Source organism: Somniosus microcephalus, chromosome 3 (genome assembly GCF_052327205.1).
Source record: "Somniosus microcephalus isolate GS21.2 chromosome 3, FLI_Smic_1.0, whole genome shotgun sequence".
NCBI lineage: Eukaryota > Metazoa > Chordata > Chondrichthyes > Squaliformes > Somniosidae > Somniosus > Somniosus microcephalus.
This window is the reverse complement of record NC_140989.1, coordinates 41,567,451-41,588,205: the sequence shown is the minus strand read 5'-3', so window position 1 is coordinate 41,588,205 and position 20,755 is coordinate 41,567,451. Positions and strand designations below refer to the sequence as shown.

Below are 20,755 nucleotides of genomic sequence, written 5' to 3'. Positions count from 1 at the left end.
ACTTACTGAATTTTATACCTGTTTCCTATTTCTTAGTAGAATAATAATAATAATAATAATAATAATAATCAACTTTATTGTCATTGTTAGTGCACAAGTGCAGTACAACGAAATGTAAGCTTGCGGCTCCCGAGAGTGTACATTTAGATTAAGACATTTAACATTCATTTGGCTTGTAACATAAACATAATAAAGTGCGTTGGCAGATGTGCAGGCTTTAGAGTTTATTTGTGGAGTTCAGTAGGATGACAGCCCTGGGAAAGAAGCTGTTCCTAAATCTGGTCGTTCGGGTGCGAATGCATCTGTAGCGTCTCCCAGATGGCAGGAGGGCGAACAGACTGTGGCTGGGGTGGGTAGGGTCTTTGATGATGGTCCGTGACCTCCGTAAACAGCGTTTCTGGTAGATGTTCTCAATGGTCGGTGTTACTAAATACTAAATCATGGGTTCAACAGTTTAGGGCTTCCAAATGTGATTTTTTTTTTTGCTACTAATTTCAACTTGGAAGACAGGGAACAAGAAAAGTTTAAGAGTATGTTAAAAGGGCATGGCAATGGGACTAAATTGGTAGCTCTTAAGAGAACCAAAACAGGTACCATGCACTGTAAAATTCCGTAATTCCAGTAGGAGAGGGCCTTCCTTTCTTTTCTATTAAAGAATAAATCAGCTCCACAGAAATTGCTTTGCTCCAATGGGGAATCAGTGCCGAGCCCTCAGTTAATCGGGCATACTTCTCATCTACACCCTCAGGAGCTGCTGGGTTAAGTAAGATCTACCCTCGCTCTATATGGCTGGAGTACCCTCCTTGGTCTCGCAGTCTGTTGATCCTCAACTATTCTTCTGCAGAATTTCCTTCTGCTACTTTGTTTCCTCTGTACCTTTGTGTTTTTCAAGTAAACAGCCAAGACCCATATAGCAGGACACCACCAAGCAAATGCACGGACTTGGAGAAGTAGGGGAAGTATGTGCTCCATGAACGTTAATATTTTGCAATCATTTCCCCAAGGCTTAGGCTATGCCTCACTGAAGTGCTTAGCTCAGTGTACTGGCATTTTGGGACTTTCGCCTACTTGGTATGGCCTGGAAAGGATTTTGTTTAATGTTATCAAAGGCTTATATGCTTATAAAAGCTTAACTTTCATTCAGAATGCTGATTAGGATGATTCCCAAGATGGGATACAGATGGCAGGCCAGCCACCATAGACATCTACTTTTATTGTTATTTTAGCATTGAGACAATTAAGGTCATTATGAGCTAGCCCTAGGTATCTCATCGCGATGAACTTTGTCAATAAGATGAAAAAGGAAGAGAAGCTTATCATGGGGATTGGACACTGAGTGAAGTCGATTAATAATCCAGGCAAGAGGGTGCAGATCCTAAAGGACTTTGTGAAGCAGAATTTCCTGACTACTCCTCTCCTTGACTACGCACTGGAAGTGGAGAAGATTACTACCTCCAAGAAACCAAATCTTATCCTAAATGTTGATGGTTTTATTGGTGTTGCCATGGTTGATTTACTAAGAAACTGCGGTGCATTTACAAGGGAGAAAGCTGATGAGTATGTGGAGATCGGCGCTCTGAATGGAATCTTTGTTCTAGGACGGAGTATGGGCTTTATTGGACACTATCTGAATCAGAAGCGTTTGAAGTAAAGACTGTACCGCCACCCGCGGGACGACATCGGGTATGTCTTATCGGAACATGTGACCATGTGAACATTGGGTTAGCTAGGAAGGGGGTCTCTGTGCAGAAACATCTCCACGATCCCAATATTGCCCACCTAAAAGATGTTTACACTGCTTTTCTTCTGTGCACTGAAATTCTTGGCAAGGGAGTGGGGGGGGGGCGGAGGAGAGGAGGAGGATGAATGAGGGGAATCTATTGCGTCTCTACAAATTGTACAAACAATGTGCTTCACGAAAGGTTGATGCAGCCTTTTAAAAAAAAAACAAATGCATGCTGCTGTTGAGTCCATTAGGGAGTAGGTGGGACCTGGCGTAAGACTGGGTGCGGGTGTGTGCATGTGCAAGTATTTGGGAATCTATCGCATGATACAAAGTGACCACGGGATCGGTCTCGTCGGGAGCCCTTTGTCTGCACTGCCATTGCAGAATACAGCAGAGACCAAAGTAGAATGCATTCCTTCATTTAAACTTATTTCAGGGAAAGTGTCCCAAAGGGTCTCCCGTTGTATTGCTATAGCAACATTTCACTTTAATGGGCTGAAGCTTATTCTTCTCAGTTCAAATGGGATTTTTTTTTTTTTTTTTACAAATTCAGTAAACTGGGTATCCCTCGAGGATTTTTCCCCACTCAAGCTGTGTGAAGCAACCAGAGAGGAGGATGTACAAAATGTGATTCAAGCCGTATCTCCTGCCATTATAATAGAATCATTTTTATTCATTATGCTTGGCAGGGGGGGCTTAGCTTTACAGACATACCAATGCCCCAAGCTTCCACACCAAGGGGTGGCTTTTCATTCTAGGCGGTAACTTTGATTGGAAGCTCACTGGGCCAAACCCGACAGAGCTGAGGGAAGGATCAGAGGACAGTCTTTCCTTTTCCTTTGTTGTTTTCTCTCTCTGGAGAGAGAAATCCAAGATAGGTGTCCCTCAGAGACACACACAGGCTTGAGAATAGCACAATGAACCTTGTGCTACCTTGTTGATAGCATAAAGACAGTCTAGACTTAGTATAGGGACAGCTGGTGAGCTCTGCCCAGAACAGTGGCAAAGTTGCATAGTTAATATTTTTACATGGTAGGAGAAGTGGTATGAAATTGATATACCTCACGAGAAAGTATTCTATTCATTCATGTATTTCATGCAGAATATGCCAGTTTGTTGGATTACAATTGGCCTCACATCACTGGAAATACTTACAGTCCGCCTTTCAAAAGACAGTGGCAGCACAACATACAAGAACACAGTTTTCAGTATGTGCAGCGAGAGCTCTATGCTATGAGTCCCAGGTCAGCTACAGTTTAACTAGATATTGAGCAGTAAAAGTGCACCCCAGATCACAGGGAACGTAAGGTCCATTTAAGAGAGTAACTGGTGATGCTGAATTCAAGAGGATATTTAGTGCAAACCCATAAAATATTTAAGCAGGCAGTCTGAATATTTAACATCTTATATATCAAAAATCAAGCGGGAGTTGCACTTTACATTCATTTTTGCTTAAAGCAAATATGAAGGAATGGCTTGTGATTTATACAACAAAGTGCCTATTTGCACCATACTGTTATCATGCTGTGTGGAGAAAGGGGAGAATTATGCTTACAAATTAATTTAAAATATGAAAATTAAAATATGAAAAACAACTTCTGAAGTGTCTCTTCCCTTTCCCTGAAAGTTGTGGTTGTGAGCTATCAGCAAGAATTTAATGTTGTCTGTTTGCTCAGGTAAAGGCTGCTCCTGATCAGGATGGTGTGACATAATGAATTAGAAGTTTCAGAAAACAGAAGTGTTCAAAAGCTGCCCAATCAAACCTTGAGGTCTCTACGGGTTGTGGGTTGAAGTTTCCTTCGGTATCAACTGAAGACTGTTTCTCCATCATTGCCACATAGTTGGATTCCATATAGTCTGGGGGCAGGGCCCCTGCAACAGCACTCAGACAGGGCAAAGCCAACTTAAATAACTCCTGTTCATATTTCTGCAGGAAGACATATAGGAACACAAAACATCCATTTGATCTCTTCATGAAAATAAAACACGTCTATCTGTAATTCCCTCCACCCCTTTCATTTTTCTCAGTCCAAATAAAAAGGATTAGTTGCGTTCCAGATTCCAGTTCTGACAAGACATTTATATCCAAAATGCTCCTGCTGTGTTTTTCTACATTTTGCTATTTTTATTATAGACTTTCAGCTTTTGCAGTTTTTTTCCTTATAGACATTCAAGGATTTTTAATTACTGTACTATTAGTATTTTAGTGTGCTTTATTATAAACACAAAGGGAAAGCGTCGTTATTGTTTCTCAGGCGTAAAATGGGAACACTTTCTGGGCACTTGATCCTGTGCCTGATCCATGACGCCAGCATGGCCATACTGGTCCTCACTGTTTTTAGGTGCCCCAGGAGGCCACCTGAAAACAGCACTTGCTCAACATAAATATGCAAAGAAGTGTCCTGCGCTTGTTTGAGGACCCTTCTGCAATATTCGTCAAAGACGCAAAGACAGAGCTTAGGTTTTGCTGAATATTGCAGAAAGGTCCCGAGAAGGTTAAGTAAGTTCATTTTTTAAACTTACCTTTCTGTGGAGGCGGGGAGAGCAGGAATGATCCTCCCGGCTCCGCAGCACTACTGCGGGCCACTGTTAGCCCGCAGTCGTGATCGCCGCTCCCCCCCCCCCCCCCGGTTTGCCTTTCCCCCGCCCCCTCTTTCCCCCAGGACATACTGGACGGTCCCTGCCGGTGAGGGAGGCGGCCATAATTGGTCCCGTGAAGTGCGGCGAGCTGCCTCTGGAGCTCAACCCATTATTAATTTTGAGGGACCCTCGGGCCGACCTGTTTGAGTGCACGCTCCAGTCACACTGCCCGTTTCTTGACCATAATCGGGCGCTGACCAATTTCTACCCTAAGTTACTTTAATACCGCCCATCTCCTTATGTGAAGTGACTTTCACTTTGTAAGTCATCTTGAAAATCTTGCTAGTGGGTGATAAAGTTACAAATTATGGGCAGGCACACCCATAACTATGTATGTTTTAATAACTTTTCACAGGGCTTCTTCAAAAAATGTTATCTCCTTTACTTTTTGTCATTTTAATATGATAGGAATTTTTTTTTGTATTTCCAGGCAGCTCATCACCAACACACTTACAGTTACAAAATATATCCATCTTCACAGTGTCAGTGAGTCACAAAAAGAGACAATTAGACAAGCATAATGGCAAATTATTAAATTATATTATTTTGAAGCATTAACAGACAGTTCTTGGCATGGGGTAAGAAATTATTTGCAGTTCCAGTCCTTGAATAAATGTTATAAATGACAAGCACTTGAATTCTAAGTGGGATTGGAAATAAGACATTATGCTGAACATAAAGGCCTAGAAATTGGGTATAGCCCCGCTTGGGGCGTTAGAATTGGCGCAGCGCAAATTTTATAGCCAGACGCAACTTATCGCCACCTCGCGCGATATTGGGTTGCAGCGCCCCAAAGGTGATTGAGGCGCGAGTTCAGGTGTTACACGGGGCTCCTAAGGCGCTAACATGTCGGCGCAACCCAATATCGGGGCGGGCGGGCGCAGCGCAGGTGCTCTCAATTACCGATGACCACGAGACTTCCAGGTGCTGGCCAGCTCTTAAAGGGGTGGGTCAGGCAGCTCCAGCATCCACACTCTGCGCCTTGTAGGCCTGTAAATCGGCGCAGGCCCTTCTCTGGCGCAAAAAACTTGGAGCAGATGGAGAGGGTGAGGCAGAGAGCAGAGCGCTTCACCAATGAGTCTCTGGAGGAATTGGTGGCCGCAGTGGAGCGCCAGCGGGATGTCCTCTACCCCGACAATGGCAGGAGGCCTAATCATAAGGACTACCGATGAGCTTGGAGCTGTCAACTCCAGCAGCATGGCGACCAGGAGCCCTGTGCAGTGCAGGAAGAAATTCAATGACCTCACTCGGGTCGTGAGGGTGAGTGGTGTTTATGTAAACTTATGCATCCCTCCATTCGCACCTGACTTTATGGCTACAGGGTGCGCTATGCCCCAATGGCCATCTGTCAGCAAGCACCCATGGCCCTTTCTGGTCACACACATGCACATTTGACTCAGGGCATCATGTGAGGGCTGTTCCACCATGGGGGGCATGAGATCATAACTCAGGGCATCACGTAACATCACTTCCCGTCCTTTCCCCCGCAGGCCAAGCTGGCGAGAAACCGCAAGGACCAGCTTCACACCGGAGGAGGTCGTCCTCAACTGCAGCCTTTGACGGATCTCGAGGAGCGAGTCCACCAGATTGTGGGAGGACGTCTGAGTGGTCCTGTCACCACTGCAGCTGCCGACCCCATTGTCCACAGCGATGGTGAGGTTCTCAACTATTACAGCTGTCTCCTTCCACTTGTTTCCCCCGCCAGCATGCTTTCGCACTGTGGACCCATGTCATAGCATTGCCGCACTCTTGCATCCCTTGCTGCCAAACTGTCCTTTTGCTAAAGCCACTCTTCAACCTCCCTGGCTTTCAGATGCTGCATCACCAGCTCGGGAGCCGGCCCCTCAAGCTGCCAGTGCCAGTGCCTCCGGAGGCGACGAGCAGGAGGAAGCCGGACCATCCGTGCCAGCCTCAGGGGAGCCACCGCATCTGCAGACTGGGGATAGTAGTACCCTGGAGGGGAGGGGGGGGGCTCTGATGAGGAGCCAGTTGCAGGAACCAGCGGCCTGCAGCAACGCGAGGGGGGTAGGGACACTCGGGGGCTGTCTCCCCGGAGGGCGAGGCAGGCCACCATGACTGCTGCACAGAGTGCAGAGGAGGTGCGTAGCCTTGCCGAAATGAGCGCCCAGGCCCGGCTCAGGCACACTGAGCTTATGGCTGCAGTGGGGAGGATGCCTGAGTCGATCGACACACTGGCAAAGAGTGTGCTGGACTTTAGGGCAGCAATGGAAGGGGCTGTCCAGGGCTTCGGGGCAGCAATGGAAAGGTCTGTACAGGGCTTCGGGGCAGCAATGGAAAGGTCTGTCTAGGGCTTGTCCGAGGCAGTGGAAAGGACTGTTCCGGCCTTGTCCGAAGCAGCGGAAAGGACTGTTCTGGCCTTGTCCGAAGCAGTGGAAAGGACTGTCCGGGGCTTGTCCGAAGCAGTGGAAAGGACTGTCCGGGGCTTGTCCGAAGCAGCGGAAAGGACTGTTCTGGCCTTGTCCGAAGCAGTGGAAAGGACTGTCCGGGGCTTGTCCGAAGCAGTGGAAAGGACTGTCCATGGCTTCTCCGAAGCACTGGAACCTGCCACGCAGGTCCTCACTGCTGCCACGCAGTCACTTGCTGGCCTCGTCCATGATATGCCATCAATGACTCAAAGACAAGGATTCAACTGAAGGCTTTTAATCACTAAGAACATAGCAGCATAGCAGGTCTTCCACATCGGGTTCGTCAGGTAGTGAGTGACTCATACAGCTCCTGAGACCTTTATATGGCAAAAGACAGGGGCGTAGCCAATACACACAATAGGAACAAAAGGGTGTGGTTCACACAATACAAGCAGGTAAAATACAAGCAGGTCTGATGGAAATATAAGCAGGTCTGATGAAGGCATATTTCATCACATTCACCCCTTCTACAGATTTAGTCTGTCCGGGGGTGTGATAGTCCTTCCTGAACGTCGCAACAGTACCTCGGGTTCCGACCGGGAGTCCGTGGTGAGCTCCTGGGCATATCCATGTGCTGGGGGTGTTGCAGGTACTTCTGGCGGTGGTGAGGATACCTCTGGGGATGGTGGAGGTTCTTCTGGGGGTGGTGGGGATGGGTCGTCGTCGTCGCTTCCTGCCGAGGCGAGGTCCTTTATGGACACGGTGTCTTCACGCCCGTCGGCGTGCTTGACGTACGCGTACTGTGGGTTTGCGTGGAGTAGGTGTACTGCCTCCACGAGGGGATCCGTTTTGTGGCCCCTCACATGCTTCCGTAACAGGACTGTCCCTGGGGTGGAGAGCCACGAGGGTAGGGATACTCCTGAGGTTGATTTGCGGGGAAAAACAAACATCTTCTCGTGAGGAGTGGCGTTAGTAGCAGTACACAGTAGCGACCTTATCGAGTGGAGTACGTCTGGGAGGACCTCATGCCAGCGGGAGGTGGGGAGGCCTTTAGACCTTAGTGCTAAGGTGACCGCCTTCCACACTGTCGCGTTCTCCCTCTCCACTTGCCCATTACCCCGGGGGTTATAACTAGTGGTCCGACTCGTGGCTATCCCCTTCGACAGCAGGTATTGGCGCAGTTCATCGCTCATGAACGACGCCCCCGTCAGTGTGGATGTAGTTAGGCATGCCGAATGTGCAAAACAGGTTGCCGAGGCACTTGAAGACCGTGGCACTGGTCATATCTGGGCAGGGGTAGGCGAATGGGAAGCGGGAGTACTCGTCCACAATGTTGAGAAAGTACACATTGCGGTCGGTGGAGGGGAGTGGTCCCTTGAAATCTAAGCTCAGTCGCTCGAATGGCCGTGTAGCTTTGATCAGGTGGGCTTGGTCGGGTCTGAAAAAACGGGGCTTGCATTCCGCGCAGGTGCGGCAGTCCCTGGTCATAGACCGGACCTCCTCGATGGAATAGGGCAGGTTACGGGATTTTATAAAGTGGAATAGCCGGGTGACCCCCGGGTGGCAGAGGCCATTGTGGAGGCCCTGTAGCCTGTCCCTCTGGATGCTGGCACACATCCCTCGTGATAGGGCGTCGGGGGATTCGTTGAGGGCCCCCGGCCTATATATTATGTCGTACTCAAACGTGGAGAGTTTGATCCGCCACCTGAGAATTTTGTCGTTCTTGATCTTCCCCCTCTGTTTGTTGTTAAACATGAAGGCTACCGACCGCTGGTCGGTAAGCAGGGTGAAGCGTTTGCCGGCTAGGTAGTGCCTCCAGTGCCGCACTGCCTCCACTATGGCCTGGGCCTCCTTCTCTACCGAGGAGTGCCTGATCTCGGGCCCTTGGAGGGTTCTTGAGAAAAAGGCTACGGGCCGCCCATCCTGGTTGAGGGTGGCTGCTAAAGCGAAGTCGGACGCATCGCTTTTGACCTGGAAAGGGATGTTTTCGTCCACTGCCTGCAGCGCGGCCTTCTCAATGTCGTGTTTAATGCTGTTGAAGGCAGCGTGGACCTCGGCTGTGAGCGGGAAGGACGTTGATTTCAGGAGGGGACGGGCCTTGTCGGAATAATTGGGGACCCATTGGGCGTAATAGGAGAAGAACCCCAGGCACCTTTTCAGGGCCTTGGGAGTGTTTGGTAGGGGTAGCTCCCGTAGGGGGCGCAATCGGTCGGGGTCCGGACCGATTTCCCCGTTTTCCACCACGCAGCCCAGGATACAGAGGCGCGTGGTGCTAAAGACACACTTATCCTCGTTGTAGGTGAGATTGAGTCTGAGGGCGGTTTTCAGAAATCTTGCGAGGTTCGAGTCGTGGTCTTGCTGGTCGTGGCCGCAGATGGTGACGTTGTCTAGGTATGGGTATGTGGCTGTTAACTGGTTCTCATCGACCATGCGGTCCATCTCCCGCTGGAAGACCGAGACCCCGTTCGTTACCCCAAAGGGGACTCTGAGGAAGTGGTAGAGACGTCCGTTCGCCTCGAAGGCGGTGTATGGACGGTCCTCCGGCCTAATGGGGAGCTGGTGGTATGCCGATTTTAGGTCGATGGTGGAAAACACCCGGTATTGCGCGATTTGGTTAACCATATCCGCTATGCGGGGCAGAGGGTAGGCGTCTAGCTGGGTGTATAGATTAACCGTCTGGCTATAATCTATCACCATCCGCTTCTTTTCGCTACCCTTAACTACTACTACCTGGGCGCGCCACGGGCTGGTACTGCGTTCGATGATACCCTCCCGCTTGAGTCTTTCTACTTCCGACGCAATGAACCGTCTATCCTCCCAGCTGTACCACCTACTCTTGGTCGCTATGGGTCGACAGCTGGGTGCGAGGTTGGCGAACAGAGAGGGCGGCTTGACCTTCAGGGTAGCCAGACCGCACACTGTGAGGGGCGGCTGGGACCCACCGTAGGTAAGCGTGATACTTTGGTGGTGGCACTGGAAGTCCAGACCCAAGATCACGCTCACACAGAGATCTGGCATTATCAATAGTTTAAAATCTCTGTAATCATTGCCTTTTACCGACAACATAACCGTGCAGAAACCTGTAATTTTTGAGGTATGAGTCTTATCGGCCATGGCGATTTTGCCCTGTGTGGGGACTATCGTTAGTGAAAGTCGTTTTACCAGGCTAGGATGAATAAAGCTTTCGGTGCTCCCGCAGTCAATCAAGCATTTAACCCTGTTCCCGTTTACCTCTATGTCCATCATCGATTTAGACAACGGATGTGGCCTGGATTGATCCACTGTGATCGAGGCCACCAGTGGGTCCTGGAGGTCCGTGTAGTTGGGGCAAGATGGTGGACTCCATGAGGGTGGACAAGATGGCTTCCAAGATGGCCGCTCCCATGGCACGCACGCGGTGGTGGTGGAGTTGGAGGCGGGGTTCCCTCTGCAGACTTTGCTGAAATGTCCTTTCTTCCCGCATTTAAAACAGGTGGTGCCCTTCGCTGGGCACAGATGCCTGGAGTGTTTGTCCTGGCCGCAGAAGTAGCATTTCGGGCCCCGATGCATCGCGGCAGTAGTGGGGCTCCTGGGTGGAGGCTGGGGCTCCGATGGTGCTGGGCTGGCCTGAGACCTGGGAGGTGAAGATGGCTTCCAAGATGGCGGCCCCCACAAGGCGGAGTGGGTCGCGTGGCCTGGGGAACAGGATTCAGAGTTCCTCTGGGCCATATCCAGCGATCGCGCTACATCTATAGCCTGTTTCTGCCGAATATAATTTGAACTGAGGCCCGCAATAAGGGAGTCTCGAATCAGCTCCTCCGTGTACACGATGGCAGACACGGCCTTACAGTTACAGTCTCTGCCCAGTACTTTTAGGTTTAGTATAAAGTCCTCTAGTGACTCACCATGCCGCTGCGTGCGAGTAGTCAGAAGATGCCTGGCGTACACCACGTTTATTGGCCGCGCGTAGTGGGCCTTCAGGATGGTGCAGGCATCCTCGTAGCTGGTGGCATCTTGGATGAGAGGGGAGACCCGATGGCTCACCCAGTTTCGCAGGATTCCCAGTTTCATGTCTCCGGTAGCGGTTTCGGCTGCGGCTATGGCAGTGGATGAGTTTGCAATGAAAAATTCGAAGCATTGGAACCAGTGTCCGAACTGTGTGGCTGCGTCTGAGGCATGGGGGTCCAGATCCAAGCGCTCTGGTTTCAGGAGTCGATCCATCTTGGTGTTTTAGTGATTAAAATTGATATGCCATCAGTGACTCAAAGACAAGGATTCAACTGAAGGCTTTTAATCACTAAGAACATAGCAGCATAGCAGGTCTTCCACATCGGGTTCGTCAGGTAGTGAATGACTCATACAGCTCCCGAGACCTTTATATGGCAAAAGACAGGGGCGTAGCCAATACACACAATAGGAACAAAAGGGTGTGGTTCGCACAATACAAGCAGGTAAAATACAAGCAGGTCTGATGGAAATACAAGCAGGTCTGATGAAGGCATATTACATCACAGTCCACACGCAAATTGAGGCCACGCGAACACTCACTGCTGCCACCCTAGCTGCATCAGGCAGGATCACCCCAGGCCCTTGTAGCACCACAGCAGGCCATGAATCTGTGGAGCAGTCGATTGTGGCGGATGATCCGGTGCGGCCCCGTCAGAGTGCCAGTGTGTCGGCCGACCACGGTGCAGGTGTCCTCTCTCTGCATGTGAGCATTCCTGATGCCACCGCTGGAACGTCAGCAGTGCAGCTGCCACCACTTGCACGGCAGACTGCTTCCAGACATGCCCAGTTGGAGCAGCCAGCTTGCGGGCCCTCCAAGCCCAGAGGTTGTCCAGGCCGTCCCTCAGGGGCTTCAGCGCTTCCAGACACTCAGCAGGCGTCCCCCAGCCTTGACGCAGCCACTGGGGTCCAATTACAGAGGAGCTGCAGGGAGGGAAGGGGCCGACCTCGTAAGAGGAGTCGGTCGCCATCAAGGGGTCAACAGTAGAGGGAGGTGCTAAGACATGTCTTTTTTCGAATTGAAGGTCGTCCACACCTGCTGTGTTTGTTTGTTATGTTTTGGTTAGTCTCGCCGGGTTGTCAGACAGTTATCTGTTCGTTTGTTAGTTATGATTTCTGTTACCATTACGTTGTCATGCTGGAAGGAAGCACTTGTTTGAAAATAAAGAAAATGTTTTATTTACAATGGAGCTGTAGACTATTTACAATCATGGTGGCCTTCATAGGCTTACTGCGAACCGAAGGGCGCTGTTCCAATCACAGCCAGCATTCCGTCTGAGGGGCCTAGAACTGAGTCCTTATGAGCCTCTAACGAACGGCCCTTCCAGTTTCTGGAGCCCTCCCATCTTCCTCCTCCTCCTCCTCCGCATGCTCCTCCTCCTCCTGATCCTCCTCGTCCGCATGCTCCTCCTCCTCCTCCTCCTCGTCCGCCTGCTCTGCTGGACCTTGAGGGTCGGCTGGCATTGGCTGGGTGCGTCGGATGGCCAGGTTGTGGAGCATGCAGCAGACAACGACGATGCGCGCCACATGCTCCGGCGAGTACTGTAGGGCGCCCCCCGAATGGTCTAGACAACGGAAACGCTGCTTCAGCACACCAATTGTGTGCTCCACAATGTTCCTGGTCGCCTGATGGCTGTTGTTGTAATGCTCTTCTGCCGGGGTGCTGGGCAAACGGAGCGGGGTCATGAGCCATGGGCAGAGAGGATAGCCCTTGTCGCCAAGAAGCCAGCCTCGTGGGTGAGCCGGGGCCTCAAAAAGGTCAGCCACTGAGGTCTCCCGCAGGATGAACGCGTCATGGCTGCTGCCAGGGAATTGTGCGTCGACCGCCATGATCATCTGCCGGTGATCACAGACCAGCTGGACATTAAGGGAGTGGAACCCCTTGCGGTTGCGGAACTCCTCAGGATTCTGTATTGGCGCCCGCAAAGCCACGTGTGTGCAATCAATGGCCCCCTGCACCATGGGGAAGTCTGCAATAGCCGCGAAGCCCTGCGTGCGCTCCCCCTGCTTCTCTAGGGTCACAGGGAAGGTGATTAATTCGCGCCTCCTTTTATAGAGGGCAGCTGTCACTTGCCGGATGCAGCAATGCACCGCAAATTGTGAGATATTTGAGATGTCCCCAGTTGCTGCCTGAAACGAGCCGCTGGCGTAAAAGTTGAGGGCAACAGTGACTTTCACGGCCACCGACAGAGAGGTCCTGCACTGTAGCCGCGGCTGCAGAGCCTGAGCAAGCAGGTGGCACAGCTCAGTCACAACATCCTTACCGAATCTGAGCCTTCGCAGACACTGCTCCTCCGAAATGGTAAGGTATGAGACCTGCTGCCTAAAAACCCTGGCAGCGTATGGTTGGATTTGGCAACGTCCATTGGCCCTCCTCCTTCTGGCCAAACCCGGCCCTCTCTCCCTCCGTCTCTGTGCCCTTGCCAGTTGTTCAGCCAGGATGACGTTCCCCTCCAAAGCAGCTCCCATTATTCTGTCAGACGAGTAAGACGCAGTAATCTCTCAGGATCAAACTGGGCGGAAGGTCCCAAGGCTCCTCTGGCTCAATGAGAAGAACTCTCTGCAACTGAAGGTCTGCAACTCTCTCCAGCAGCGAGCAGGATGGCCAGGCCAAATGGCTGCCACTTTTATACTAGTGCTGTCCCCTTTAAAGAGCGCCCCCCGAGTCCGAGAAGGACCTGGTAACGTTCCATCCAACTGTCACTAATAGCGCCAGGCAGAACGGAGGGGGGCGCCACTGAATTTCCAGTCCGGGGCGCCAAAAAGGCGTTGCACAATGGAATGACGTCATGATCTGACTGCGCCCGCTCGCGGGCGCAAAGAATTAGCACCAGCGCTAAAAGGCTACTCAATATGGCAGGAGGCGCTGGGATCACTGCGCCTGGCCGAAAATTGGGTAATGCCCCAAATCTCGGGCTCATTAGGCGCTAATCGCTGGCGCAACCAACCGAATTTCTAGGCAAAAATCTTTTAAAAGGAGAGAATGGAAGTGGCATTTTCTCAGAACAAAAGGAGTCTGCTTTCCACCATTATTGTTTGAGCGATGAAGACTACCTATAATTAGATACTCTAATTATTAAATAAAACGGAATGGACCTACCATCTGAAGACTGTTTTCTGAACTATTGCTCCAGACAGTATTAGTGAAGTCGACTTTAATTTTAAAAAATAAGGTTGTTTAAAAAGAGCTGTTGGTATGGTGGATGATAAAACAGAAATCCAAGATTTTGTTTTCCCGGCAAAGGTACCTTCTGGGACAGAGCATCAAAAATACCCCAGAACAACTTCCTGGACAAGTGAAGCTCTTCTTCTGAAGCTGCTCCAAAGCTCCCCCAGCCTCCAGGGAGACAGTAATACTTCCAACATCTTTCATAATGATTGGTCAATAACTGGAAGAGAAGGGTGACAAGCTGGTTACTGAATAAAAATTACTTTTTTTTAAAATTACACTAATTCCGTTCCTTTTCCCACCCCCGTTGTATAACACGCACCATTCCCAGAGAAGAAAGCAGGCAGATAACCTGTTCCCAGGCCTCCACCAAGAACACACCGTTGGTAGGGCTACAAGAGTGGCAAAAGGACCAGAGGCGAGGTCATTTCTTGACTCAAAAGGCTTACGACGGTTTTAGTGCAATGCTGTTTTCATCATTTCATAAGCAAACTGCTCTATTCATTTCATTTTGTTCTATTTTGTTCTATTTCTTATGTGCTTTTTCTCCTCCTATTGTAGCATCCGGTGGGCCATGCATGATACCAGGCTTCTGATAAAGCTACTCTTGCTAAGCGCAAGAGCATATCAGGGTGCCTTGCCCTCAAATGCTTCATTACTACCCTCTGTCCCTCATATAGGGAAGCAGCAAATCTGCAGCACTGTTCCCTATTAATATTAAATTCAAGTTTGTTCAGTAATTGTTCTTTTGTTTGTAAATTAAAAATAGCAGACAAAGGAATGTTGTATGAACACATTAAGCATTCTCCCACTAATATCAGCAACAATAATTGCGAGGCTTTAAAGAACGGATCATATTTTAGCAAAACATAAACTTACTTTTAGAGGCATCTTTGCATGTTCATTCAGCAGGGGGACATCAAATACTAATCTCCTCAACAGATGCTGCATCATGGATGGTCGTAATTGGCTGTGTAGAAAGGGAATTCTCTAGGATGAGATATGGATATGATTCCTTCTTATACTTATCACTACAGTAACACTAAGACAATTCTACATACAGCAACACAATAGTGACATAGTCCCTCAACACAATGTTGCATGAATATTATTATTCCTTTTTTTAAATTGAAAAACTAAAGTAAGGGCCAAGACCCGTAAGTGGAGGACAACACCATGGGCAAAATGAGCAAAGAATACACAAGGTAAACCAGGTACAGGTAGACTACCCTTTATCCGGACTTCCGAAAACCGAAACCCTCTAAAAACCGAAGGTTTTTTCGGTCAGCGTAAGTCGTGCGCACGACATGACCAGAGTGGCGCACGACTTACAGGCCTAGCCGGATAAGGGATAGTGTAGCATTTTTCCGCACTTCTGAAAACCGAAATCGCTCAGCGTAAGTGTACCAGCCTTTATCCGCACATCCGAAACCAGAAAACCTCTGAAAGCCGAAAGTGGAGCAAAGCATGACTTCTGAAAACCGAAATGCGCACGACCACGAGCCCCGCCGACCCCCAACCCCGACCCCCCGGCCGAACCCGACCCCCACCGACCCCTGACCCCCCCGCTGTACATGTTTGAAGTTTTACTGAATGTTTTCCTTACAAATAAACTGTACTACAGTATTTATCCCTGTAACTACAGTATTTATAGTCGTTATTTATCCCACCCTTTCGGATAAGGGATAGTGTATCCTTTATCCGCACTCCCGAAAACCAAATTACCTCTGAAAACCGAAGTGTTTTCGCGCACCTTCCGAAATCCGAAATTTTCCTAAAACCGAAACACGGCTGGTCCCGAGGTTTTCGGATAAAGGATAGTCTACCTGTAGTAATGATTAGATTATGCTAAGTTTGGGTCTTAAAAGCCTCTGGATTGTAGGAGAGATTGAGGGGATGAGGAGTTCCATAATTTTGAGAATCTGGGGGCAAAATGAATTACAGTAGGAGATTGTGCTGACTGCAATATGACAGGAAGGAGGAAGAGCGTGTGGGAGGCATATTTGGAACTTAGAAGCAACAAGACAGAAAAGTTCAGAGCAGCACTAACCATCAATGTACTTTAGATGGGATGCTAAGGCCGTGATTTTATCAGCGGTATCGGGATGGTGGCGGGAGAGCTGGTTTCCGGGTTCTAGTCACGATCCTGGCTGTAGCCGCTCTGTCAAAGGGATTTTTCCCTTGATTGGCCTTGTTAAGCCCACTCTGCGGGCTTCCCGGCCAAATAACAGGAAGCGGGTCTGATGATGTCATTTGATGACACGTCATCAGCCGGTTTCCTTAAAGGGACAACGGCCACATGGAGTTTGACAGTTGTTCTGTCAGTGTTTGACAGCAGTGAGGTGCTGCAAACACTGACAATCACTGCACAAAGGTGGACGCTTGCACCCAGGCTCTCAAATTACTCGCTCCATATGCTTATGGAGGGAGTCACAGCACGCAGAGAGGTTCTCTTCCCTTCCAAGGACGAAAGAGACCTCCCCTGGACACCAACGCAGCCTGGTTGCACATTACACAGGAGGGCAAAAGCGGGGATGTCATCAGGAGTCCCAGGCTGCAGCGGCGCAAACCTTTCAATGACCTCAGTAGATCACGAAATGTTACTGCAAAGCCACACTCAAACTCACCCTGCTGTGCCACTCAACACATCCCCATCACTCTGCCTTCCATACCCTTCTCCTGCACACCCTTACTCACACCAACTTACCTTGCACCTCCACCCAACCCTCTCTACCTACTTTATCACTTCTCCATCTCACTAGCCACCCCTCACACTCACCCTCATCCTACTGCAAGCATACCACCTAACAACACACAAGGGTAGGCACTTGAGAGGTTTAGCCAATGTCCATGTGAAGTTTCTAGTAATGTGTTGTCATACGGTGAAATCTATATTTCCAACACTGGCCCTTATTGGACAGATCGGAGCGCACCTTGAGAAGTGTCTTACTAAGTTCTAGTGAATGTTCAGACATAACTCCCCCCCCCCACCCCCCGCTATAGTGATGAGTGTGCGTGGAATGGCTTGGACATTAAAGGGATGCTTCACGGTGCTGGTGTGGGATGGCGTCAACCTGTCACATCATGTGGCAGCCATGGTTAACAGCGTCAAGTGAAGTAAATCTGGCCATGGTGATGCCATCGCTGGCCTCCCGGGCAGCAGTGTTGTCAGGGGCTGATGCCCTTTGTCCTGTGCAGCATCAGGTGATGGCGGAGAAGGTTGGTAATGTTGTTGGTGATGTTGGTGTGCCTGGTAATATCGGTGTTGGGGCTGATCGTGGAAGGATTCAGAGGACCAAGGTCTGATTTTTGCAAGGGCACCGATTTTGCTGCAATAGATGTCAGCTGCAGGTGAGATGACAGAAGCGATCTGTCAATGGTGAGAGAGGTTGTTCCAATGAGCTGACACTGGACATACAGTTGCCTCTAAACACTTGCAAGCTAAAGAAATCTCTATATGTATTACAAATGAAGTAACCAAAAGTGTCTGCGCTCTAAAACTGACCATCTGCAAAATGGCATCCTCTACACCACTTCTGCAGCTGTCAGCTTATCAGAAACATCAGGGCAGACTCAACTCACGCCAGAGTGAGCTGGCGTGTTCCCCGAGCAGCGGGTAATCCCTGGGGGAGAACATAAAATTGGAAGGAAGCCTCAAAATAGTATTAAATTGGCTCCTAACAAGCCATTTAATGATCTCAGTTGTCTCCCCCGCTGTTTGGTGTCGGGTCAGTTCTCCGCTGAGAGACCCGACACCTGGGAGACTCGCGTGGAGGCGGGTTGACAGCGGGTTTCCTACCCGCTGTCAATCTTTACTACTTTGACAGTGGACCCGCCCCCAAAATTCTGGCCTAAGAATTTCAAAGGTATTCCTAATGTGGACTCATCAGGTATCTACATAGTGTAAGGTTAGACTACTGTTCTCTAACTGATAGAATAAATTTCAGCCATAATTGATCTGAAATCAAAATTAGAAGACACCCAAAAACACAAAATTATGCTTAAACCTAAAATATTCGATTGTACTCCATAGCAAATCTTATCTTTTAACTTACCCACAGGTTGCAAGTAAGCATTCCTCAATGGCATCCCTCTGGGCCTTAGTGAGGGAGCATCCTTTAGACAGCCTGTAGACAGTGTGCAACAAGGAATCAATAAGGGACGCATGATGTTCAGTGCCAGCGAAGAGTGGGGCACACTTAGTTAACAGCGGCAAAACAGCAGTGCACAAGTAGCGATTCAGTGCCAATGCCATATCTGTAGCACTCAAGGCAGCCTAAGGATTAAGAAAAGAACAAGCAAACATGGTTGCAGTTACTGCATTTTATCCACCCAGTAACAGCAATCACGTGCCCTTAGTCTGGGCAGAGAGATGAGCTTGAGAAATCCTGCTCAAAAATTCCTCCTACCCCAATAAACCACTACAATGGACATCCTGTTCTGGTTGCCATCCTGCATGTCCTAACATAGGTAAAACCTTTCCCCTATCATTCTTTCCTAGGAAGCCCATATCCCTCAGACACTTTACTACTGTAACCCCAAGTCGAATCTGCCCAAAGTCGGTTTCTCTGATAAACTGTGTACTGGCAACCCCTGCCCACACATACTCTGTTTCCATAATCCCACCCCATTTGTTATTTCAATCGGTTGTTGATTGGAACAGAACTGGTTGTGAAACATTCAAACATGTAATAGCATGCACAATGATCGTGCAGGCGAAAGAGAAGTTGGCATCCATTCATTCTCTACCATTTGGTTAGACATAACTTACATATAATGCCAGCATAAAGAATGTAGATCTACTGTACCAATGCCACACCTCTTGTATGAAACAGGGTGTGCACAATATGTGGCTACCAGTGACTCGTATCAGCCAACCTACCAATATTTTTACCAAGACGCAAGCACTTTAATTTTGTTCATTATTCATGCTCATGGATTGCAATAATCTGTCGTTGTTTTGTTGCAGCTCTTTAGTTTCGGCAGTGCCAGCATTCTTGTTCTGTACTTTGCAAACTGGTATAATTTCCCCTTCAATTAAAACATGTATGTAAACCGCCCTCATGGCTGTCACTGGCTTGCTCAACTCAGAATGATGATGTAACGCTGTTAGGGATCTAACATCAACCATACAATTAATGGGTTTTCCTAATAAAGTGACCTTAACCTATTTTCCACTATAGACACCAACTGGGGACTTATATGAATATACATTCTCACAGTGAAGTCTTACCTGCTGGGAGGGAAAAAACATTGGGCTCGATTTTGTCAATGGGAAGCTTTTGGAGGCGGGACTCCCACTTTTTGGGTTGCAGTCCCGCCTCCATCGACTTGTGGCCAACCCCTTTTCCCTTCATTGACCTTGTTAAGCCCGCCCAGCGGGCTCAGCAGGCCAATTAAGGGACACCTGGTTACTGGTGACGTCAGCGATTGACATTTCATTTGTCAAGAGCTTTTGACAGATGAAAAATCAGCGTTTGACCGCTCTGTGAAGCTGTCAAACACTGACAATCTGTCTTCTAACTTGAGTCCTTCTACTCAGACTCAGTTAGAGATCTCTCCAGACCAGAAAGCAGAGGCTGCAGCTTTTGACAGTTCAGCGGCCATTCTGCTTTCTGTGCCGGTGAGCTGAGGGACTCCAGAGACCTGAAGGGAGGAATAACAACAGAAAATGCTGGAAACACTCAGCAGGTCAGGCAGCATCCATGGAGAGAGTAACAGAGTTAACCTGGGACCCAGACCTGAAACGTTAACTCTGTTTCTCTCTCCACGGATGCTGCCTGACCTGCTGAGTGTTTCCAGCATTTTCTGTTGTTATTTCAGATTTCCAGCATCCGCAGTATTTTGCTATTGTACCTGAAGGGAGGAAGCCTGCAGGAGAAAGTAAAGGTAAGTAAAACTTATTAATACACTTTACACTTACCTCACACACTTACCTCTGCACACATGCACCCATCATTCACCTGCACAACAGACATCTCGACCCCTCCAACCCCTGCAGACCGACGGCCCACCTCGCTAACTTGCTGTGGTTCGGAGCCGTGGGACAGCCCACACTTCAGGGCTAAAAATAGGGATTAGGCAAAAAACTGCCTGTTAACTACCTGTTAACAGGCAGTTAATTGGCACTAATCCCCTTCCCGCCTCGGGGAGGCGGCTCCCAGCACAGGTCGGATACCCGCCTCCTGGGGCATTGGCACAGAGGCGGATTGAAGGCGGGATTCCTGCCCCCCGATTCTGCAATTTTCCCACCACTCCCACCTCCTCGGGGCTTGGAAAATCGAGCCCATTGATATTAAATGGAGGCAAAATCATGGGGATCATACGCCCAAATTCCCAATATGTGCTCACAGTGGGTGAGGCTCTGCGTTGGAAATGTGAATTCGTAAAATTACCCCTCACTTGTTATTTTGGAAGTGCCATTCCTGGTCATAGAGTCATAACGGTACAGAAGGAGGCCATTCGGCCCATCGAGTCCATGCCGGCTCTCTGTAGAGCAATCCAGTCAGTCCCATTCCCCCCTCTATCCCTGTAGCCCTGCAAGTTTATTTCCCTCAAGTGCCTATCCAGTCTCCCCTTGAAAACATTGAGTGTCTCCGCTTCCACCAATTCCATCGGCAGTGAATTCCAGGTCATCATCACTCTCTGCGTAAAAAAGTTTTTCCTCACGTCCCCCCTGTATCTCTTGCCCAAAACCTTAAATCTGTGTCCCCTAGTCCTTGTACCATCAACTAGTGGGAACAGCCTTTCCCCGTCTAGCCTATCCAAACCCGTCATAATCTTGTACACCTCTATCAAATCACCCCTCAACTTACTTTGCTCTAATGAAAACAAATCCGCATTCTCCAACCTGTCATTGTAACTAAGGTC

The 20,755-nt window shown here is 49.2% G+C and overlaps 1 protein-coding gene across 1 annotated transcript in view; it reads right to left on the bottom strand.

Annotated features, from left to right (window-relative positions):
- ryr2a (ryanodine receptor 2a (cardiac)) overlaps window positions 1-20,755 on the bottom strand; it is a 957,985-nt gene that overhangs the window by 226,236 nt on the left and 710,994 nt on the right. Inside the window, exons 49-52 of the mRNA XM_085980259.1 lie at window positions 17,941-18,161; window positions 14,765-14,855; window positions 13,965-14,105; window positions 3,490-3,653 (exon numbers count right to left, since the gene is read on the bottom strand). Of these exons, the coding sequence (XP_085836385.1) occupies window positions 3,490-3,653; window positions 13,965-14,105; window positions 14,765-14,855; window positions 17,941-18,161 (617 nt within the window). The remainder of the gene's footprint in view (window positions 1-3,489; window positions 3,654-13,964; window positions 14,106-14,764; window positions 14,856-17,940; window positions 18,162-20,755) is intronic.